Below are 24,772 nucleotides of genomic sequence, written 5' to 3'. Positions count from 1 at the left end.
TCCCTTAAGAACGTCAAGAGCGTGCTGGCGTCACTTCCTTGTTTACCACGCCCACGGCTAAACCTTTTTCACGATACGAGCAACTAATTCGCTCTGTTTAAGCTTAAAATACTGGAATTAAACCCTCAAATAAAGCGACAGGAGGCACAAGTTAGTCTGGTGAAGTTTTAGCAAGACGTCGGTGCAGTTTGACCCGTTTTGGTGATGATTTTGCCCTAAAACGTGGAGGAAAAGTTGGATCTTGTGCCTTCGGATCACGTTGAACGAGCTCCTTCAGGTGTTCAGCTTTGTCCTTCACTTGTAGATTTATTTTTGTATTCAGCTAAATATAAATAGTTAATAATAGACATTGAAACGTTTTCGGATTATGGTGTATTCGTGTCAAATATTTTTCAGCAGTGACCTAGTTTTAAGCAATTATTAAGCTGTTAAACACTGAACTTATTTTGTAACACTGGGGAAAATAGACTACTGTGACTTTTTTCTTTTGGACTTTATAGTGTCAATTTATAACTTATTATTTTTTATATAAAAATTTTCATGGCACAAATAGGCTATCCGAAGACTTGGTTACCCTAATTTAAAATGAAAATGGTAGACGATTGTGAAGTAGTACACGATGAACTGTGTAACTTAAAATAATCCATTGCAACGAGTTTAAGCAAACAAAAGTATATTTCATAATGGTGGTGAACAAGTAACTTCTAGTAATGGTATTGGTAGTAGTCGTAGTAGTAGTCATAGTGAAAACTTACTAACAAAACTTACTATTGTCCCTTTTAATTATTTAAGTTGCACTAAGATTAAAACCAGTTAGTTCAGTGACTGTTCAGACAAAACACACCTATCTGTGACAAAAGATCTAGATCTCAAAACATGTCAGTCGGCAAAAAAACAACAACAGATGTGTTAAGAATGCACTGGAGAATGGATTTGTTTGTTTAAAGGGTGGAATCCAGGTGGAACTTTAACAGGCATACACTGTAGTGTTGTTTTACTGTCTATTTGATACACTGTCTACTATCTATTTGATACACTTAGACTTAGCCTCTCAGTTTGGAGGTTATAGGCTAAAGGTGGGACAAACATATGTAAAATGTATGATTGTGCAATTGTTGTTTTGGAGTTATGAAATGATAAATACTGAGTAAGTTGTCTACAAATAAAACTAACAATGGGACAAGATCTCGTGCCACAAGACCTCATGAGACAAAATTGGCACAAGATTATGCACAGAGAAATTATCTTGTGATTTATTTTTTTTCCTCATGTTTTTACATTTGGATTGGATAAAAATGGCTTTAACCACTGGCAAGTTACATATTTTGACAATCTGTTGTTTTAAAAAGCAAAAAATGGTGAGACTAAAATTGGGAATTAATTGCACAGCTTATTTACTATAAATAACGTCTCATAGATCCAATCTTGTTTCTTGTCTCGACTTGTGAAAGTAGTATCTTGTCCCACCCCTAAATTAAACTATTAAAAATTACATCACAAAGAGACAGAAATATCTGGTGTTATCTCCCAAACAAGATATACAAACTTGACACTTTCCTGATAAAATTTAAAAATTTTGTCTGAATATTCTTACTGATAAAATAAGAAAAAGTGGTCATCTTATCTCCTGCCTCTCAGTAAGGAGGTGGTGGGTTAGAATCTAAACTGTAAAAAGACTATTTTACATACTTGCATCTTGTTTTATTTTTCTTCTTAGCAGCAGTGCACCATGTGGCCTTCGTTGTTGAGGTAGAGTCGCCGTGGTAACAGCTACAGAATGTTGAGGCGTCTGGACAGGATTCGATTCCGGGGGACGAGGAGAGAGGAGTTTGTGGATTTGACTGATTCTCCGAACACTTCTGACAATGAGGGTACAGAGGATGTCCCCATAAAAGCACAATGCGCCACCAGAGAGACAGAGGAGGTACGGGATGGAGACGCAGAGGTGGACCTGCTCACTGAAGCTCAGGTATATAGACTGTACCACATATTAACTGTCCCTCCTCTGTACTAAATATTCACTGTCCCTCCTCTATATTTTTAGGCTGGTCCTGGGTTCGCCGCAGCTCTTCATGATGACAGAACAGACCTGACAGAGGTGAAAGGGCTTCTGGAGATCGCTCTATTAGAAAAGCACTTCCTCCGTGAGTGAAACAAAAAAAAAAACATAAACTTTTAAGGTTTCAGACATTTTTACACCTGTCCATTTTATTGATGCATGATTGTACATAAGGTCTAGATAGTGGTGAAAAAAAGGTTCTAAAGCAAGAAAAACATTTTATATTTGAATTGGTAATGTTCATGATTTGCTTCCCTTCTTTCAAAATAATTGCAGGAGCCAAGATTCCTATAGTGATTAAATGGTGTTGCAGAATAAAAGATTTATACTTTAGAAACTACCATCTATAATTTGACTTTCAGACCCGGCCCTGTTGCATTCTCACACTTCACCACTGAATGTTGTCTATGTTACTGCTCCAGTTTTCAATTTGAACAACTTTAGGATAGATAATATTAATTCTAACAAAGATATTATTTTAATCTTATCTAACATTATCTCTGGTTGTGTCATTTTCAGAGGAGGAGCTGAGGAAACTCAAAGAGGAGACGAACATTGACGTTTTGAAACAGGATTTGGAGCGAGAACGACTCAAACGCATCGAAATGGAACAAAAAGTCAATGAGGCACTCAAGAACAAGTACGGTTAAAACTGAACCAGATTAATCATTTTTATGTTTAGTGATATGGTTTAGTTGGGGCATATTGGATTTGCCTTTTGTTGGATTGCAATGTTTTTTGCCTCAATTTGGAGGAACTGAAGTGTTTTTCACTCCAGTTGCCTCTGCTGGCAACATTGTCATTATGTTTGGATAAAAAAAAATCTTTCTAATCTGGTCAGAAATCTTAATGTGTAATATGAATAAACAGTCTATTTTTTTTTCCTCATAATTCTTCTTTTGCAGATAGCTAATTATATTTTGTCTGTTTTCAGAGGGCCAGAGGACTCTCCATCTCATTCTCAGAGAGTTCCTCCTCCTATCACACCTGTGCCTGAGGTCCCAGGTAAAAAACTTAAAATTAAGGTCTCTCTCTATCTAAACTTTTGATCCACAAGTATTGAATTATTTTATTCATAACGTAAACGCATATTGTTATCATCATTTGTTAGGAATTTGCTCCATAAACTTGTCATATCAATCTCATAACCATAAAACAAGTCAACAAGTCTGCAATCTGACAGTTACAGAGCAAATTCCACCTGAGAATTCTGACCTGTCTCCAGCTCCATGTAAACTAAAGGGATTCTTCAATGCTGTGATATGACATGAACCCAACCTTTCTGAGAAAAAAACAGAACCCTTTTAAAATGTTTTGTCCTTTCAGAAAAACACAGAGAGTCACTCTATGACCGTTTCATGAAATGGGTTTACGACCGATTTGGAGTTTATATTGAGGACTTCAGGTTTCAGCCTGAAGAGGAGACAGTGGAGCCAGAGGAGCCACTCAGCGCCAAGAGGTATACAATTTTGCGTTTAAAGGAATTGTATGAAGCCTGTGCTCTTGTCGTTTTAAAAATGGAACTATAATCATAGCTGACTCTGAGCTGCCAGAGCCTTAACCTGTATATAGAGGGCACATCAAAGTTTATTTCATTCTCAGTATGGACAGGCCATGCCTCCTGTGAACGCTCAAAATCTCCAGAATTCACTCAGAGGCTATATGGAATATCATGTCCAGTGCTTTTATAATGAACAATTCTAATGTTGATTTATTCTTATCAGTAAAAGCTGTATATTGCTGTATATTTGAACTGCCTTGCATCTGAGGACATGGAACGATCACGTTAAAATTTTTCTTCAGTAAAGAAAAAGTGTGCATATTAAAAAAATATATATATACCATTTTTATTTCCCAAATATATTGTATAATAATCTTAGTTTTTCTTCAAACAGGCTCACAGAAAATATGAGACGACTCAGTAAGTACACAGTTTATCATTTCATTCACTGTTATTAGGATGTAGCGTATGTAATATTGCAATTTCTTTTTCAGAGCGAGGATTCAGGCCTGTGTCCAACTTCAAGAGAAATGTCACAGCTCTCTCCAGCTGGTACTCTGTCTATACTTCAGCAATAGCTTTTCTGGTAAATAAACAATTAATATATGAATATAAAATGCATTTAAGCACATTTTCAGAAGACTGTGATCAATACGATCGTTCATAGTCTGATCTTATCTGCTTGTCTCGTTCAGATTTACATGTACGCAGCGTGGTATGGCTGGACCATACCCATGTTCCTGTTCCTGGCAATAGTACGCCTCTCTTTAAATTACCTCATTGCCAGGTGAGTCCAAGCCCCGCCCCCCCTCTCTGTCAGTCACACTTTTCACCTGCTTGAATGGACTAGGCTAAAATATTTGAAGTACCATACTTTCAACCACAAACAACAAACTTCTCTTATTCTGCATACCATAGACTGTATACATAAATGGACAACCCACTAGCCGCCACATTCCAAATGGGAAGTGAGCGTGGGCATGCTTTGAGCTCTGTTAATCTGGCTCCAATTCACTTTGTATTGAAAAAAATGTTGCCTCTCTCTCTGTAACTGCTGCTGTCAGGCTCCTCATTTTGAAATTTAAAATGTTCGTATTAACCCACTCTTCATGATGCTGGGGTTTTATTTAGCTATTTTGTCTGTAAAACAATTCCTGAAACACTCTACTGAACTAAAGGTAAAAGAAGCTGTGTTGAAAACTACTACTTCATGACATCACAAGGTAGAACAGACTATTTGAGCTTTGGAGATGTAGAAGAACTAGTAATAAAGGATTGCTCAAGAAAAAAAAAAAATGAGGTCACAACATTCTAATATGTCTTAAAACTCACAAAATTTAGGATAATATAGGACCTTTAAGTACAAAAAGGACCTTTAGAAGAAAATGGGGTCTTGATTTTTATAATTAATAATGAGCTTGTTTCAGGTTCACTTCATTCATTTGGTTATGTCACAGTATTTTTCCATTGTAAATATTATACTTATTCTTATGTTTGTATTTTTGTTCCAGAGGTTGGAGGATCCAGTGGACAATTGTTCCTGAAATCTCTGAACCAGTGGTGAGAATTAAACTCCAGTTACAGTTTATCATCTAAATTTCAAATTAAAATAATTCATATTGTTTAATTTTTTTCTTAAATTTTCTTTTTGTCAGGAGCCGCCTAAAGAGGATCTTACTGTTTCGGAGAAGTTCCAGTTGGTCCTGGATGTTGCTCAGAGGGCTCAGGTTTGATTTAAATAATTATTCCAGTTTTACAAGTTTGCTTTTGTTAATTGCAATGTTTAACAACCATAAATTAAAGAGGGAGTATTTTACTTCTATGGGGTATTAACTGCTTACCTTTTATTGTTTTGAAAATGCTATAATCACCCAAAACATCATATTAACAGGCCTTGTTTTTGACTCTAGAAACATTACATTACATCAGCTGCCTTTCAAAATTAGTTGACCTAATTATATTTTTATTGTTTGTGTTTTTGAAGAAGCCATTTGTTTTTTTTGTCAGTTTGAAACATTGAACTAACATTTTACAGGTATTTTACAGGGTCAAAAAGTAGTGTCTTATACCTGGCCATAACCATGTTATAGTTGTATTTCTCCTTCTCATTGACCCTCTCAAAGTTGTATTTGGAGTGATTCGTGCATGTTTGAGTCTTCTTTATCTTCCTGTATTAAATAAATCATAGCTCCCATCTACCCCCATTTTCACTGCCACTGATACCTGCTCTGTGCTTACTTTGGTCTCCAATTTAATTTTCTTAATTGGTGATACATGTAGGATTTGGCAGCGTCTCATAGTAATTTTGGCACAAATGAAAAAAAAAATCTCTTGATTAGTGTGATGTGCAGCTCTTCAGCTACACGGCGCATTTTATGATGATGTTTATGGTGAAGCCAGATCCCACTGAGCACCACAGTTTTCTGAAGCAGAAGTCAGCAGACTTGTTTCTTTTATTAAGTGATTTTATATTCATATCCATATTGAGATTTAAAATGTGCAAATTTAAAATGAGATAATGATCAATGGGTGTCATAGCTAAAAATATAGTAATTTAACAATTTGTCTTTTTACAGAATATATTTGGGAAAATGGCTAACATCCTGGAGAAAATTAAGAAGTGAGTTCCATTTCTGTATATATCATATAAAGTTCTCTGTCTCCATGAGGTAAAACGCCTGTGTTTGAATGAAATGAATTTGAGATTAAAATAGTTTAACGCCATACTGTGTAGCATTCCAGACAAAGCAGAAACATCTCCATAGAGACAGGCTGGTGTTGTATTCTGCACAAGAAAACTTGAATAGTGCACCTTTAGTGTACTACAACAAAATACATAACTCACCTTTCATTTACTGAAGTCCACTTATTGAAGTATTGTGTGTTCTATATTACAAACTACAAAAGATGCTTTTTAACATGATCACTTTCCTTGTGTTTAGTCTGTTCATGTGGGTCAGACCTGAGCTAACGCAGAAGTTGTATGTGGGTCTGTGGGTGGCCTTCCTCGCCACCTGTTTCCTCCCATTCCAGCTCCTGGGCTTCATCATTGGTCGGTCTTTTAACATTCTACAAATATACACTTAAAGGACCTATAATACATTATTTTATGATCTATATTCTAATGTTGTTTCCTCTTTTCAAACATACATGGAGTGAGCCTGGGCAATAAGGCAGCAAATACAACTGGATGATTTAATAGATTTGAATCAAATTCTTTCAGGGGAAGCTCTTGACATTTTCATTTTTATCTTATCCTGTTATTTAAGAAAATGTAAGCTTTCTTCAGGTACATTTGTATAAATATGTCATCTAATATCAATACTTTAAATTAAAATGAGATTTTGTACAGTAACAATTATATAATTGCACCAATAATGGCTTTGCAAGTAAGAAAGTCAGGAGTAAACTTGTGCCATAATAATTCTCAATTTCACCATTTTGCTGTTTTTTTTTTAAATCTCAATGATTAAAAACAACAACTGATTGAATCAGAGTAATTTTCCAGCCCTAACCTGGAGTTGTTTTGTTTCATACAAACCTTGCATATATAGGCTGGGAACAGAAAACACTCACCTTGTGATGTCATGTGGTAATAGAGGAAGTGCTCCACTGTGTTTTTAAACTTCTTACATGTTCACTAGAATCATTTGGATAATTCAGCCTTGGAATTGTTTATCTCTTCTTAACTAAAGGTAACAGGTAGCTTTTTACCTTCAAACAAAAACTACATGACCTCACAAAGACTTATAATAAAGGATTACTCCAACTCATGTGTGACTGAAACCAAACACAACTCCATGTATATTTTTGTTGAGGTAACAACATTATAACTCTAAATCTTAAAGCTCCCGAGAGTCAATTTTACATAATCTGGGATGTTTAAGGATCATCACTGGTGTATTGTATTACATTGTGTGTATGCATTTCTCAGATACGTTTGTAGTGTAGGGCCGAGCCATTTTTCTGACAAGCCATTTGATTTGCTATTTACATGTTCAACATGTTTGTTCAAAGTTCACAGTTATCATTTTAAAGCCCGCCTCTCTTCTTCCCTCTCCTCCTCTTCCTCTCCTGTCCTCCTCTTCCTCTCCTCCTGTCCTCCTCCCCTCATCCTTAGGTATGTACGCGGGGATAAAGTTCTTTGTGATTGACTTCTTCTTGAAGCGCAGCCTCAAACTCAGACTCAGGTTTGACACTCCATACATGATCTGGACCAACCTGCCCACAGACCTGCAGCTGAAAGAGCGGAGCAGCAGCACCATCAGCAGGCGGGTCAGTCCTCTACACTCAGTCCTGTCCTATAGACTGCCTTATTCTGAAATATCATCTACACTACATACCTGACTCTTATTTGGCCTGGAGGAGGACCTCCTCCTGCCTGTTTCCATGGAAACTCTGTTCTTTTTGTTATAATATTCCACAGTATGGCATTAAACTTATCTCTCTCCAAAGAGAGTGTTCCAAAGTGTGGCTTTACATTTCTGTTTCCATGGAGCCATGCAGGCGACGTGCCACCTCCAGAAAGCTTTGTTTTTTGAAAATGTTTTAAAATGTAGATTGTTTATTTGTTCATTTACTTTGTTGTTTATTCAGTTCTTTCTTCATTCATTACTGATACATTTTCTTATTTTAACCACGTTTTTCTTGAATGCTGCTGTCTCTCTTTCTCAGCTCTCTGAGTGTGAACAGGTACGACTCTATCTTCAGTGTCCCAAACTGTAGAGATGTTTGTGTTCCACCTCCTCCATTCAGACAGTTCTACCCCTTAGACAAATATCCTGGCCTTCTAGCATTATAGATAGTTATAGATTTTTTAATCAAGGATATTCTGTAATCCCATCCCCCATCCAGAAAAGAGTTACACAGTATCTACCATAGGTAAAAATAATATAAAAATAGACTGGGTTAAATCTATTTGCCAACAGGACCAATTAAAGCAGAGACTTTTGAAAGCTTTTAACCATGTTGTAGTAGTTTCCCCTCAGCATTTACTCACCTGTTGTATTTGGAGTGATTTGTGAATGTTGGAGTAATCTTTAAACGCTTATTTTCAAGATGCCATATTGCCGATCAACTCCTGTTTTTAAATGCCTCCGGTAAACTCCCCCTGTTGTGTACTTACATTCTACCTTAAAATATTCTTAATCTGTTATATGCGTAGGATTTGGCAGAGGCGTGAGGCCTGGTTCAAATTAATGCTCGCTAATGTGATGTGCAGGTCTCCGGTGCCAACAGCTCTGCAGCTCTTTGTTGATATGACGTTTACAGCGATGTCGGGTCCCATTGGGCACCGTAGTTTTTTTTTTTTTTAGATATTGACAATGTGCAAATTATAACAGCAAGATCCACGCATGTGTAGATTATAACTATAGAGCAGACACAAGTACAATATGTCTTGTTTAAATGAAAAAAATCTAACTGGTTTGATAGTTTAGTTTGAATCAAAATTTAATTTCTTGGGTAATTTTCTTTGATTTGTTTCTATGTATTTGTAACTGATCCTGCTTCAATGTTTTATTTCAGTTTTAAGCCAATCTGTAAGCTTTTACTTTTTTAATTAACAGATATTGTGTTCTCTAAACTGAATTTTAAAAATAGGATACATTGCATTTTTACGTTGTTATAGTTTATGTAGTTACATTTTTGTATAATATATAATCCATATATAAAAACAATGAAACTAGGCTAAAACTGTACAGCAACTCAAGTCCTGAAAAACATGATTAATTTATCCTGAAATAATGAGTACATCATGAGTAACATCAGGAAACAAGTTGAATAATTTAATATTTTTTCAAAGAAATAAACCAAACTAGTCAAAATTACAGACATTAAAATTCTCAGTGTAGGTTATTTTGAGTTCTTAGATATTTTTTACAGTGCAGTAGCAGGAATCACACCGACAACCCTTCGGTCGGTGGGCAGACAGACTGAGCTGCTGTGGCTGATGTAGGTCTTGTTTTTGCCCAGGTCGCACACACCTCTGGTCGGGGCAATAACGGCGCAGCTGCCCCTGTGGGTCTGAACAGAGACGAGGAGACCGGAAGAACCTACAGCACCAAGAGAGGCCCTTTCCACGAAGTATTCCACCTGCCTGAGTCAGAGCGCCCCCTGGCAGGTGAGGAGAGGAACTGCACTCCAGTGAGACTGTGCCAAGAGTCCTGGGTTAGTCCTAGGTTATCGCGGGCACGGGCAGTAACAGGTGGAATGTTAAAGGTTCTGGGGGTCTCTCAAAAAGGACCCGTGCAGAACTCTGGGTTGGGTCACATTGGTCACACGCGGTGATCTCGGTGGTCCAACATCTACCGCGGTGGACCTCTTATTACCGCTGTGATTCATTTTTGCAGTTATCACGACAGCCCTAATTCCAACCATACCTGACGCAGTACTCAGAGCGCACTGCGTACATGCGATTAGAAGATTCCAGATGATTCCAAACAGCACATACGTATGCAGTCTTCATTTTACTGCTGATTACATTTACTTCAGTGGGTTTGATCGCAGTTGGTCAGCGAGACCAGTGTCGGGAACTACACCAGAAGTTGTCATCACATGTTTCCAAACGTCTTCCTGGTTTGTGACGTAAGTGTGAATAGAGCCTACTGAGCTGAGTTTTTTAATCTTCTCTAAAACGTTAAAGGGGGAATTGGACATAGGGTCTCATTTCCTAGTGAGTCAGAGTGTTGGAGACGTGTGGAGACACTTTTTGAAATATTCCATCTAGTCCTTGTATTTGCAGAGGTCACTGGGGTTAGACTAGTGCATGTCAATGGTCATAGTTCTCCTGCCACTAAAAACAGTCTTACCCACTCCACAAAACACCTGAAGAAAATCTATTATTACACCAGATTATCCATGTGAATTGTGTGTTTTTAGTGGCAGGATAACTATGACCATTGACATGCACCAGCGACCTCTGTTAATACAAGGACTGGATGGAATATTTTAGAAAGTGTCTCCACACATCTCTAACACACAATAGGAAATGAGGCCCTATGTCCAAAATTCCAGACTGTCTGTTTTTTTATTGAATTTCTTTTTTAATATTCATCTTGTAGATCAAAATCAAATTTCAAGTACAGCCATTTAATGTAACAGAAAGACAATAAAATAATAAACATTTGATTAGTAACCTTGCCTAGTTTTCCCTACTTCCCTACTATTTCCTGGCTGGACATGGTCAGCAGATATGACCAACATAGAACAAGGCAAAAAAAAAAGGCAATAAGAGCAATCACATTATCAGTTATATAACGAATCAATCAATGCCTTATTTGTAAACCTTCAACTCTGAAATTTTATGATTTAGTCGACCTTTATACTCTGAAAATCATGTTCAAAGTAAACAATAATCTCCTGTCAAAATCTTTACAGAACATGTTCCGAAAGAGCCAATATGAGCTCAGAGGCTCGACCATGTTTATTAAAAAGAAAATCAGAACAAACATTATGAAATTTTGTAAATCTGTTAAAAGGGGTGGAGCTCTGGAACAACTGGACAGAAAACCTAAAATTGTGCACCAGTCACTTTATAAAGAAGTTTAAATGTTTAACTCTGGACAGATACATGAATTATGGTACTTAGTTTGTGCTGTAGTACTTTGTTGTACTGTTTCTGATTTGTTTGTTTCCTCCTGCTGTATTTTTGAAGATGAACTGGTGTTAAGATGACGCTCTGATAAAGGAATAAAGGGTCGGCATAATAAACTTAAGCTTCAGCCTGCACCTTTTCGGTCTGTGTGTGTTAAATATGACTGTCTGTGAATTAATGTCAAAATATACCTATGACCAAAATTAATAAATAAATAAATACAATGACATGTAGGTAATTCCATAACTCTTACCTAGCAACCATACTGTAAACTAGGGCCAAAGCTCATCTAATTTACACAAGAGTTTATTAATAAAACATGTGACTACACCTTAATTTGGACAAATGTAAATGCCAGAAAATGTTCCTTGTGCGTTAATTGGTCCTGAATTTTGTGAGAAATTTTCAGTATTGGTGACCTGGGTATAGGCTCTGTTCACGTTTATGTTACAAATCAGGAAGATGTTTGGAAAAATGCGATTACAACTTCCGGTGTACCAATGGACTGTGATAAAACCCATTGAAGTAAATGTGATGAGCAGTAAAATGAAGACTGCATATGTACGTGCTGTTTAAAATCATCTGGAATTTGGTGCCTCATCTTTTCTAATCGCATGTACACTGTGCTCGGAGTTGTCTGTCAGTGTGGAAATGATGAAAACTGAGGTATGGTTGGAATTGTTGATTAGTCAAACATAACGGAACGCTACAATGACACGAAGATGCAAAAAACTGGGATATTTTCTCATTTTTCCTAGATTTTGTCAGATTTACTACCGTGAACAGAGCCCGCCGGAAGTTGTCATCACATGTTTCCAAATGAGTTATTCCATTTTAAAAGTGCTACTTCTTGTGTTTTTCAAGTTTTATTTTTCCATTTTTCTTCAAACTTGACTGAAGGAAAACTGTGCTTAAGATTTACCACAGGCACTATCCCAAAATCATATAATAATTAAAAAACATGAAAATTGAATCTAGTAATCTAATGAAATGGTAATCTAATCTGTGGTTTGGAAATCACCCACTCTGATGGATTGTCCCCAGACCTTTAATTGTTCATTTCTTTCTCATTTTCATTTCTTGTGCAGTGTGTGAGACTGGCTGGCGCTGCTGCCTCATCAACAGAGACAAGAAAACGCCCACAGACTACATCCGCAATGGAGTCCTCTTCATCACAGAGAAGTGAGTCACTTTACACAGTCATTAATGATATAATGTCCTATAGTCAGCTTTTGTTTTTATCACTCTAACTATTCAAATATACACTACCCTTCAAAAGTTTTTGAACACCCTAATTTTTTCAGTTAGTTATTGCAATTCAAGTCGTGCAAGTCCAGTGAAGAGCTTGAAATTATACAAAGGAAAGAACTGAACAGACAGAGGTAAAAAAAAAAAAAGATAAAAGAAACAAGTCCAAGCTCTGCCAAAACGACATCAGGAAAAAAGAACAAGATAGTAAACTTGAAAACATTCAGTGTGCAGCAGCACAGTGTCCAGACTTAAACCCCATGGAGCTGGTTTGGGATGAACTGGACAGAAGAGTGAAGCGACCTACAAGTGCCACACATTTATGGAAACTTCTGCAACAGACTTGGGAAGAACTTTTTGAAGAAATATTTTATTTCTATTGTAAAAAGAACGAGCCACGAGTGTGTTCAGCTGTTATATCTGCCAAAGGTGGACACACACATCAATCAAAAGTTTAAATGGTGGTAAATGGTCACATTTTTCTATAGCACTTTTCCACCTTCAAGGCACTCAAAGTGCTTTACAACAAAGAACATCTCACCCATTCACACACACATTCACACACCAGTGTACACAGACACTGGGGGCAAGTTGGGTTAAGTGTCTTGCCCAAGGACACAACGAGAGCATATGTCATTTATGTTGAGAGCAGGATTCGAACTGCCAACCTTCAGATCAGTGAACTAACTAACTCCTAGGAATATGTTTAGAATACGTTTTGGTTTATAAACTGATTCCATGTTTTCTTTTTCAACTCAAACTGCTTATTTGTTCTATACTTTAATTTCAGAGTGCAATGACACAATAAACTGATACATTTTCAGTCAAAAACTGGAAAAAGTGTGTTCTAAAACTTCTGACCAGTAGTGTACAAAAGTAATATTCTTAGTTTAGTCTTTTCTTGGGGCCCATATGATGCTGTTTTCTGATCTATATCATGTTTCCTCATCACAAACAGACCTGGAGTTGTTCTATTTCGTTCACATGTTAAACACACAAATCCTGCATTCTTAGGCTTTAGCACTATTTCTCTCTGACAGAAAACATAGTTCCACCTTGTGATGTCATGTGGTGATACAGGAAGTGCTCCACTGTGTTTTTAAACTCCATTCACCTTCAACAAAATCATTTGGATAATTTTCAGACCTGGAATTAACCTCTGCTGAACTGAGGCTACGTTTATACGATAATGGTCTGAACAGAAGACACACAAGTGAGCGTTTTTGGGAGGAAATCTGCGTGCATACGGTGACACAAAAGTGTGTGGAATTCGATTGCGTATACATGCCGGGGGTGACACATGTAATGATGTATGTGATGTAAACGCGAACGCGACATGAGCAGATCTGACCAGAGTTTTGCGTCTTGGGCAGTGTAGATGGAAACGTTACGGCTGAGCGTATTCAACTGGAAAACTCTGAAGGGTGGTTTGAGATTTTTGCGTTTTTAAGCCCTAAAAAGGCCGTCACTGTCTAAACGAAAGGCACTTCTGATAAAATATTTAGTCATTTTTACCAGCAAGCGTTCTTATGTAAACAGGTCTTTAAGATAAAAATATACTGTATCTATTCACTTGGAAACTACTGCTTCATGACATCACAAGGTGGAACAGGGCATTTTGAGCCTTGGACATGTAGAAAGACATAATAAAGAACGTAAACATGTGTGAATGAAACAAAACATAGCTCCAGGTCTGTTTTTAAGGAGGTGACAGCATTAGGACATGGCTTAAAGGTCATACGAGTCAGTTTTGCGTGATATAGAACCTTTAACTTGTTTAATTTGTTAATGTTTATTTTTCCTGCAATAACCATAATTAATCGAAACATTTTTGTAGTCCATAATTTGTACCTGTAAAATAAAATTAAAGTGTAAAATGCAGAAATATCATGGAAGATTTCACTACAGATTTGTTTGAATTTTCATGGAGCGGTTGTTTTCTTATTTATTTGTTTTTCATATCTTCAGAGCATTAATTTTGATCTTATTGACATACACTACATACATTTCCCTTATCATTGTCAGTACATAACATGCTTCCTCTGTGCTGTAGTTACCTGTGTTTTGAGGTCTCCACTTCTCGATCGGGACCCTCCAAACGGAACAAAGTGATCAGGTTGAATGACATCACAGAGGTCCTGAAGGTAGATGGAGTAAGTTCTATTTTTAGTTCTATATTTTGATATTTCTGTTTGTTAATTTGTTGTTTTGATTTTAATGAGTGTTTTCCTCATTTTCTCAGTACAAAGTGTTGTCAGTTCTTCCTGGTTCAGGGATGGGCATCTCAATAGCTACACCAACCACACAGAAGGTAAGATATTGATTCTATAGAGATTGATTCATTCATCTCATTCATTCATTATTATAAAAGGCCCATGTTACGCTGTGTTCTGATCTGTTCTAATGGTGGTTCCATCACAATCCATGTATCATTCATTCATTCGTTTTTCAAAATAAATAAAACCAAAAATAAGAAAATGAAAAAACAACAGTTTTCTTCATTGTCTCCCAACCCAAAATGAAAGAAATTGATAACAATTTGTTTTTTCAGTTTTCGATTTTGTGTTTAAATGAACAATGGAAAAAATGGATAACATTTCCTGTTTCCGTGACTGAAACTGTGAAGCCAGACTTTTGCGCCGCATACGGACTGAACCAGAGCTAAACTACACCAGGTCTCACCCAGGATTAAACCCGGACTAAACCAGAACTGAACCAGGAGTGTCGAGACGGGCCCAGAGGTGCCCTCATGTAGACTGCCGGGTGATCAGGACTTAGATTGGGACCAGACTAGGACTGAGACTGGTTCAGTCCTGGTTTAGTCCTGGTTCAGTCCTGGTTTAGTCCTGGTTTAGTCCTGGTTTAGACCTGGTTTAGTCCTGGTTCAGTTCGGCATCACAGTTTGTCACGGAAACGGAAAACGTTTCCATTATTCATTTAAACACACACAAAAAAATTGAAAAAACATCATTATCCTTTTTTTCATTTTGGTTTTGGAGACAAATAATAAAGATTTTTTTTTTTTTTTTTTTTTTTTTCATATTTTTGGTTTTATTTTGAAAAACGAATTAATGAATGACACACAGATTCATCACAAACAGACCTGGAGTGTGTTTTGTTTCATTCACACATGATAATGATTTGTTTCTTAGATGGAAAACACTTCCACCTTGTGATGTCATGGTAATACAGGAAGTGCTCCACTATGTTAAGGCTAAAGTAAAAGGAGCTGTTAACTTGAAAAACTACTCTTTCATGACATCACAAGGTGGAACAGAGCATTTTGAGCTTTGCGGATGCAGGCAGCCTAATAATCCAGGATTACTCAAACATATGTGCATGAAACACAACACCAGGTGTGTTTTTGAGGAGGTAATAGCATTATAACATGGCTCAAACCTCACAAGAGTCTATTTGACTTAATATAGGACCTTTTTGGTGTGTAATGGATACACAGTTAAAAAAATCGATACAGCAATTAGAATAAAAGAAACACAAGATGATTAGATAAATAAATGGATGGCCACATGAGAAAAGCATATTGTTTGAATCAAAAAACAAAACACATGCTTTGAGGTCCAACTGTATCTTCATCTCACTGGTGTTGTTAATGCTGACACGCTACCCTGAGTCTCCATGGAGATGGGCAGTATAAAGCCATTCTGTGAAATATTCCAGGCACAACAGTACAATTTCCACAGAGACACACAGCAGAGGCGGGAGACTCTACACTAGAAAAGCTTCGTATTGTGCCTTTAACTTGAACTAAAATGTATTTTCATGCATGAGAAACCAAATTGGCTGTTGTGTGTAAAATCCCTCAGTCGTCCAGGTAGAATCCAGGGCAAAGGAGAAATTCACTTTGTCATCTGGACAAATGTTTATTGACAGATGATGTCTGAGGCTTTCATTTCTGTTCAAGGAAGAGTTGTTTTCCTACCAAAAATTGCGTCTTTAACTCCTGTCACAAACCAGTTCTTTTCTCTGGCTCAGATCTGTACCTCACTGTCCTCAAAGGAGTGGCCCAAATTGGCTGTTTTAAGAACACAAGGATTTTAAAAGAATAATTGCAAGTATTTTTGAAGTATTTTACAACTTTGAAAGTTCAGTGAAAATGTAACATTTTTTTTCACGGTTAAAGGGGGGTATTAGATGTTTTAGAGGTCATTTCTGCATGTTAATAAGTCTTTAGCCGACTCCCGCAGTCCCTATTCAAACCCTCCTACGATTCTGTCCTGTACTCCACCCGCAAACCTGCATCAGCCAGGCTCCTACATGATTATTCTCCATAAATATACAAAAACATGATATAAAACTGTACACAGCATTAAAATATGAATGTAATCAAACAAATGTATCGATTTATTTTCTTGTGTTTAGCCGCTGGTTTTCGGAGGAATGATGCAGAGAGATGAGGCCTTCGACGCCATCTTGTTTCAGCGAGCGAAGGTTACCATGACGACGGACCCAGATGAGGAGGCTAATTGAGTTTTTAGTATTTGTTTATGTATTATGGAGTGGTTGAGGGAACAAACAGTCCAGCTTTGAACAATCATGATGAGAAGACATTATCCAAAACAGCTACAACTGCCTTAAAACGTGACTGGAAGTTGGCAAACATTTACAAAACTGTGCAAAAGTATTTGTTTTTAAAAGTTACCATGGTTTTTAATTCTTTTTGGACACTTCAGTATTGGTACAGAACATTTTGAAGTTCAAATTCATTTATGAAATTGAAGGTTAAATTGAAGAAAATGAGTCCTGATGATAGTACATAGAAATTGGTTCAAATAGTTGTTGCGCCCTCTTCTGGCAACATTGAGGCGTGTGAAGCAGTTCAAATGAGATTACAGGGCCCACACGAAACTATTCTGATCTCTGTTCTAATGTTGTTTCCTCATCACAAACAGACCTGGAGTTGTGTTTTGTTTCATTTTCAGGTTTTAACACACAATATTTAGGCTGAGAAAACGCTGTCCCACCTTGTGGTAATACAGGAAGTGCTCCACTGTGTTTTTAAACTCCATATGCCTTCACTAAAATCATTCTGATCATTTCAACACTACTGAACAAAAGGTAAAAAGGAGCTGTTCACTTAAACTACTACTACATGACATCACAAGGTGGAACAGAGCTTTTTCAGCTTTGGAGATGAAGACAAACTAATAATAAAGGGTTACTCAAACCTGTGTGAATGAAACAAAACACAACTCCAGGTCTGTTTTAGAAGAGGTAACCGCGTTCAGAACATGGATCAAAGCTCACAAGAGTCACTGTTGTGTAATATTGGACCTTTTTAAAACAGTAGCTGCTAGTGTCAGAGTGAAAAATAGAAAGTTAATTTGAAGTACTCATTGAGGCAAGGTAACCTCACTCAATCTTTTGCACAGTACTGTACGTTTCATAGTAGAAGGGCAGTGGCATCAGAAAGCATGCATCTACATTACATATACTCATGCAAATCATCTTTTTTCAGTGTCATTCAGTAAATGTTCAATAATGTTGGCCTTATACACAGGCCTACGAGTATACCCAAAAACATGTAACAGATCATTCATAAAAGTACTTTTCTTACACTCTTATAATTTCACACCATAATAAATGTCCCTGCTTTATTTAGCTTCAGTTGTATAGTAAAATATTTTAATATACTACACCTAATTAGCCTGAATAAAGTATTCATAGATTTATGAAGAAGCATTCTGGCTTAGAATTTAGGGTCGAGTAGGGTGACCAGACGTCCCTGTTTACCTGGGACAGTCCCAGTTTTGAGCCTGCGTCCCCTGTGGCAGCAGATTTATCCAAAACCAGTGATTTGACACAGTTTTATACAAGAAATGTCCCAGGTGTCCCTATTTTGAACCAATTCGATCCCTGCCAACAGTAAACAGAGGCATAAACCATCATTTGTTTAGGTAAAATACAAAAAAGCTGCTTAAAAATGACCAAAACACAAAGAAAACATGACTATACTGACTCACATTAGTGCCGAGTGCAAAACAGTTTTCCTTAATTAATAGGGCTGAGTATTATTAAGAAGTTGTTGATACGATCTATACCTCAATACACTGACCACGATACGATACATATCTCATTACAGTGAGCTGTCGGTTCAATACCATATATTTCAAATCGATTTGATACGGTTCAATAAAAATGAAGGCTAAATCATGACTGTGATACTACAAGTCTTTGTTAAACCACTTCTTGTGCAAAGTTCATATGAAAAACACCAATTTTAATCATCAAAACAGTGAAAATGTCAAATGTGTCGCATAAATGAGTTTCCTTCCTCTGAACAAACAACAAAACTATAGATGTAACAAAATAATTGACTAAAATATACCAAAAAAATACTCTTGATACAGCAGCCCATGATATCGATACTGTATCATCACATTAAACGATACTATATATATCGATATTTTAGTATTTTTGGCACAACCCCTATTAATTACTCACTCATTTTACAATTTCATTAATACCAACCGAGTGTGTCCTAGTTTTTTATTTTGAAATCTGGTCACCCTAGAGTCGAGTAGTTAATAACACCTTGATTAAGTAAACCTGAATCATTCTATTCTAAACTATGCTTTACTATTCATGCTTTATTAAGGTTAATTAAGGTGTAGTGCCTGTGTATTTACAAGAATTATGCAGCTAATTTCATTAACGGGCTAATACTACGTGCTAAAGGAGCTCAGCAGTGGACAGGGACTTTCTGATGTTTCGGATGTAAAATTCTCCTTCATTTTTCCCAAACTGTGGTACGTGGACCTCTGGTGATTGTGAGTATTTGAGGTACAGACAGATACGTTTGTGTTTTTGTCTTCCTTTGGGCCAGTCAGTATTTAAAAGGATTGATCCCATTTTAGACTGTGTTTAGACCAGTTATAATCCGGGTTTAGATCTGGTGATACTCGGAAAGCCAAATGTTACCTAAATATTAAGACAAAGTAGAGCTGTGTAATGAATCACATTTTTTTAGTCAATGAAACAACAGTTCATTTGATTTTCAGTACAAAAAGGGCAAAACTTTAATATCATTTCTCATTTCTCTACATCTCAAAAAAATCATGATTTCAATTAGCACCCAAGTAATTGTATGACCAGTGTACCACAACTGTATTCAACAAGAAAACACAACAAAAAATGTAGACTTTTATTATATTATATTTTAGTATATTTAACTGACATAGGTTTTGTCTGTGAGCAGATTACCACGTGTTCAAACTCTTTACACTTTATGGATGACAAAAGCGTTGATGGGAGATTTGGTCCCTGCCCACTGCTGTGCTCCAGAGGGCTATAAATAATAATAATAAATAATACTGACTGGTGTAAACTATGGTGACTACTCGAGACCAGCAGCTCTATCCAAGTGGTTCCTTTTCTACACTGTAAACATGGGTATTGTCTCTGTGCTTTTGTCTGAGCATTTGTTTACACTTTCAGATCAGAGCAAATGTGTTTTGCTGCTATTTCATGTATTTGTATTTAAAAGGACTCAGTTTACAAGGTTATTTGAACTGCATTTGACTGTTTGTCTGCTCTTTTGTCTTGTCTTTATAGTTTAATTTTTAATGTTATGGGTTTGAAGCACTGTTTTTACATTTATTTATGTTAATGTAAAGTTGTGATGGAATTTTTTTATTAAAACCTTTTAATTACCATATGTTGGTACCAGAGGTTGTTGATTTTTCATTCACGTTGGACATAATGTCCAAGTTTGGGAAGTTATAGTTTGGTTTTCAAAACAATGGAAATCCATTCATGGAAAGTAGGACAAGCGTCACGAGTCTCTCATTTGAGTTTCAAAGCTGAAATCCAGTTGGTTTAAACCTAAAATGCCACTCACTCCCTAAACCACAGCATCTGCATCAATGCTAGTGCAGCCTCTGCGGCTCAGGGAGGGAATTCTGGAGGTTCTGAGCGTCACATGAGACATGAGTCCATAAACTGAGAATGAGACAAACTTTGGATGTGTATATCTGCAGCTGAAGGCTCTGGAGACACAGGTTCATTTGTGATTGCGTTTCATTTTTGTAACTAATAGTGCAGGCAGTCTACATACAGTTCCTTTGAATGACTGTGTTATTGACGAGAGAAACAAATGTGAAAAGTAAAGTTATTTGACTTTGTAGTGTAGTAATAATATTCTAAAGAATTATGAAAAACTACAACAGCTTTAACAAAACAGATTTTTAATGAACATTGAACAGCAGTAAAAAGACAGAACAAGCAAGATTAAGTATGAATGCTTTTCTCCGTACAACATGAACCTTTTAAAGAACGAAGTTCCTACAAACTTGCTGTTTAAATGTTCAGAAATAGCGAGTGGCGAGAAAAGTGGGGGCAGATCTGAGCCAGAGAAAAGAACTGGTTTGCCAGAGGAGTTAAAGACGCAATTTTTGGTAGGAAAACAACTCTTCCTTGAACAGAAATGAAAGCCTCAGACATCATCTGTCTCCCATCTACAACTCCATCCTAAAACCTAAAATAAAAGAGAACAACAGGGGCAGCCAGGTCAGGGCCAGAGGTGTGAAAACACTCATTATGGGCCTGAATGATTCCGCTATGTCCCTTCACTCAGGACAGATGAATAGGCCGAGCTACAAACAAACTGTAAACAAGTAGGTGTTAGTTTCAGAGTGGTTTCAGTGCAGTTAGCTCCCCCTTCAGGCAGTTATAAGGAAGTGTCCACCAGCGTCTGACCACAACTGAAGAAGCAGCTTGGATGAGTTCTGAAACTTTTTCAACCTAAATAAACATTTGTCCAGATGACAAAGTGAATTTCTCCTTTGCCCTGGATTCTACCTGGACGACTGACGGATTTTACACACAACAGCCAATTTGGTTTCTCATGCATGAAAATACATTTTAGTTCAAGTTAAAGGCACAATACGAAGCTTTTCTAGTGAAGAGTCTCCCGCCTCTGCTGTGTGTCTCTGTGGAAATTGTACTGTTGTGCCTGGAATATTTCACAGAATGGCTTTATACTGCCCATCTCCATGGAGACTCAGGGTAGCGTGTCAGCATTAACAACACCAGTGAGATGAGGATACAGTTGGACCTCGAAGCATGTGATGTTTTGTTTTTTGATTCAAACAATATGCTTTTCTCATGAGGCCATCCATTTATTTATCTAATCATCTTGTGTTTCTTTTATTCTAATTGCTGTATCGATTTTTTTAACTGTGTATCCATTACACACCAAAAAGGTCCTATATTAAGTCAAATAGACTCTTGTGAGGTTTGAGCCATGTTATAATGCTATTACCTCCTCAAAAACACACCTGGTGTTGTGTTTCATGCACATATGTTTGAGTAATCCTGGATTATTAGGCTGCCTGCATCCGCAAAGCTCAAAATGCTCTGTTCCACCTTGTGATGTCATGAAAGAGTAGTTTTTCAAGTTAACAGCTCCTTTTACTTTAGCCTTAACATAGTGGAGCACTTCCTGTATTACCATGACATCACAAGGTGGAAGTGTTTTCCATCTAAGAAACAAATCATTATCATGTGTGAATGAAACAAAACACACTCCAGGTCTGTTTGTGATGAATCTGTGTGTCATTCATTAATTTGTTTTTCAAAATAAAACCAAAAATAAGAAAAATTTGTCTCCAAAACCAAAATGAAAAAAAGGATAATGATGTTTTATCTTTTTTTTATTTTTTATTTTTGTGTTTAAATGAATAATGGAAAAAACGGATAACGACCGTTTTCCGTTTCCGTGACTTAAACTGTGATGCCGAACTGAACCAGGACTAAACCAGGACTAAACCAGGACTGAACCAGGACTAAACCAGGACTAAACCAGGACTAAACCAGGACTGAACCAGGACTAAACCAGGACTAAGCCAGGTTTTAAACCAGGACTGAACCAGGACTAAACCAGGACTAAACCAGGACTGAACCAGGACTAACCCAGGACTAAACCAGGACTGAACCAGTCTCAGTCCTAGTCTGGTCCCAATTCAGTCCTGATCAGCCGGCAGTCTACATGAGGGCACCTCTGGGCCCGTCTCGACACTCCTGGTTCAGTTCTGGTTTAGTCCTGGTTTAATCCTGGGTTAGACCTGGTGTAGTTTAGCCCTGGTTCAGTCCGTATGCGGCGCAAAAGTCTGGCTTCACAGTTTCAGTCACGGAAACAGGAAGCGGTTGTTATCCATTTTTTCCATTGTTCATTTAAACACAAAATCGAAAACTGAAAGACAAATAATGAAGAAAACAGTAGATTTTTTTTTCGTTTTCTTATTTTTGGTTTTATTTATTTTGAAAAACGAATGAATGAACGATACATGGATTGTGATGGAACCACCATTAGAACAGATCAGAACACAGCGTAACATGGGCCTTTTATAATAATGAATGAATGAGATGAATGAATCAATCTCTATAGCAGGGGTGTCAAATTCATTTTGGTCCGGGGGCCGTATCCAACCTACTTTGATTCCAAAGGGGCCGGATCAGAAAATCCATGTCATATAAACCCCAAAAATAACAATAAGTTCAAATATTTGTGCAGAGAAACACAAATCTATTACAGAAATATTTTTTAATTGATGAACTCTTTCTTATTATAATATTATAATATTATGAACAACCTGAAACTTTAAGTGAAATTAAATTTCAACACAATGTTTTAACATGAACTTGTTTGCAAATAGGAATAAGTACATTTTTTCTTGTAAAATCCTGCACTTGGCTCCACTTTTCTCATGTTGGACATTTTTCTGATGAGGGTGTCACGGTCAACAGTCAAAACGATCGTCCTTTAAGAGCGTTTGGAAAGAGACAAGTCTTCATTTGTGCTGCCCTGGTGGGAGGGGCCACGTACAGAGACACTGGAGACGCTGCTGTGATAAACACCACAGAAAATTACCAATATTTTAATAGAAAATATAATTTAAATATTTTAGTAGAAAATCACCCAAGGGCCACATTAAAGGTCTTGGAGGGCCGGATCTGGCCCCTGGGCCTTATGTTTGACACCTGTGCTCTATAGAATCAATATCTTACCTTCTGTGTGGTTGGTGTAGCTATTGAGATGCCCATCCCTGAACCAGGAAGAACTGACAACACTTTGTACTGAGAAAATGAGGAAAACACTCATTAAAATCAAAACAAGCGTGCATGAATCATGAATTTATCTTGATGATAAATAATTAATCCATTTGCAAAGCCTGATAAGTTTTTGGAATACAGACAAAGGGTTATTCTTGTTACAGCAGATATGGACAGGGCCTGGTGCCTTGGCCAGAGACCCACAGCCTCCCCTCCTCAGCCGTATGTTAGACCCCGAATGATACAAAGCACCAGAGGACAAACATTTCAAAGTGAGCAGGTGACTACTCCTACTGAGGTGTGGCCAGATGTGCTTGAACAGATCAGCGAGCAAAAGGGAACAGAAGTGTTTACATTGAAGGGTCTTTCTAACACGGTCTAACAAACCGTATGAGTTTTAGTTACAAGACCAAATGTGTTCTAAAAGATAAACTAATCAATATTTGAATTTTCCTGTGGGGTGGGACAGTTGTGTCTGCTGAGCCTTTCCAAATGTTAATGACTGATCTGGCCTCAGGTAGAAGTCACATTCAAATCACAATAAAAAGCTTAAAACGTGATTTTACACCCCCTTTTATGCCTTCTTTAACAATTCTGCCCTACAAAGACAGAGCACCATAATGTCATGTTTGGTCAAAAATGAGTTAATGTAATTCTGGGGATATTTGAGACCTTGTTTATCATGTGAATAAATATCGTGTTAAACATTGGGCTCAAAATTGACCTTTGACCCTTATTTGTCAGTTCCTGTTCTCTGCTTTGGTATGATGAGCCAAAAATAAGGAGTTGTGCAAAGACAAAAGGCAGAAACAGTGCATGTTGTGTTTGTGATTTAGTTCATAAATATAGTTTATATTTTATAAATATATTACCTTTTTGTTGTGACCTTGGCACAGAGTCTTAACACATTCAGTAAAAAAAAACTTTGTATTCAGTCATACTTCAGTGATCTTTAATGTGAAAGTATTTTGTGTATTTATTCACTCTTCATTCACTGTTTAAGTGTCGCTGCAGATCCTGATCAAAACTAAACAGGAAATCCAAAGTTCTTCTAAATCATTTTAAACAAACACATGATGACTCGAGCTTGGTGAGGTGTTCTTATAATGGATGTAAATCTGGAGAAAATCAAACAAATAATGATCATGTCAATTTCTGCCTTTTCCTTTGCACTACAGAGTACAGTAACTGCCAAATAAAGGTCAAGGGTCAATTTTAAGCTCAATATTTTTCGCCTACAAATATTTCTTCACCATTATACTTTTGTCTGGACAAAACAGAAATTTTAAACTCATTTGTC

General features: G+C 37.0%; 1 protein-coding gene across 3 annotated transcripts; it reads left to right on the top strand.

Annotated features, from left to right (window-relative positions):
- The first annotated feature begins 52 nt into the window (after positions 1 to 52).
- Positions 53 to 20,088, top strand: LOC110163783 (GRAM domain-containing protein 4-like). 3 transcript variants are annotated; one of them, XM_055155484.1, is made up of 20 exons: positions 53 to 277; positions 1,721 to 1,969; positions 2,045 to 2,144; positions 2,579 to 2,699; positions 2,994 to 3,064; positions 3,386 to 3,518; positions 3,955 to 3,980; positions 4,055 to 4,146; positions 4,256 to 4,347; positions 5,072 to 5,120; positions 5,216 to 5,287; positions 6,137 to 6,180; positions 6,503 to 6,612; positions 7,681 to 7,835; positions 9,534 to 9,681; positions 12,243 to 12,336; positions 14,456 to 14,555; positions 14,645 to 14,713; positions 16,396 to 16,471; positions 16,783 to 20,088. In XM_055155484.1, the coding sequence occupies exons 2-19, from the start codon at positions 1,778 to 1,780 to the stop codon at positions 16,459 to 16,461; spliced, it is 1,734 nt and encodes a 577-aa protein (XP_055011459.1). In that variant the 5' UTR covers positions 53 to 277; positions 1,721 to 1,777; the 3' UTR covers positions 16,462 to 16,471; positions 16,783 to 20,088. The 3 variants fall into 3 exon arrangements, with proteins under 3 accessions (XP_055011459.1, XP_055011457.1, XP_055011458.1); XM_055155482.1 differs by lacking the exon at positions 16,396 to 16,471; XM_055155483.1 differs by lacking the exon at positions 16,396 to 16,471 and having other exon boundaries at positions 1,718 to 1,969.
- The last annotated feature ends 4,684 nt before the right edge of the window (positions 20,089 to 24,772 follow it).

The sequence above is a fragment of the Boleophthalmus pectinirostris genome, unplaced genomic scaffold, assembly GCF_026225935.1.
Source record: "Boleophthalmus pectinirostris isolate CB_2022bp ecotype Guang Dong unplaced genomic scaffold, ASM2622593v1 HiC_scaffold_2, whole genome shotgun sequence".
Lineage (NCBI taxonomy): Eukaryota > Metazoa > Chordata > Actinopteri > Gobiiformes > Gobiidae > Boleophthalmus > Boleophthalmus pectinirostris.
Note: the sequence above shows the minus strand (reverse complement) of the source record. Positions and strands in the feature narration are given on the sequence as shown.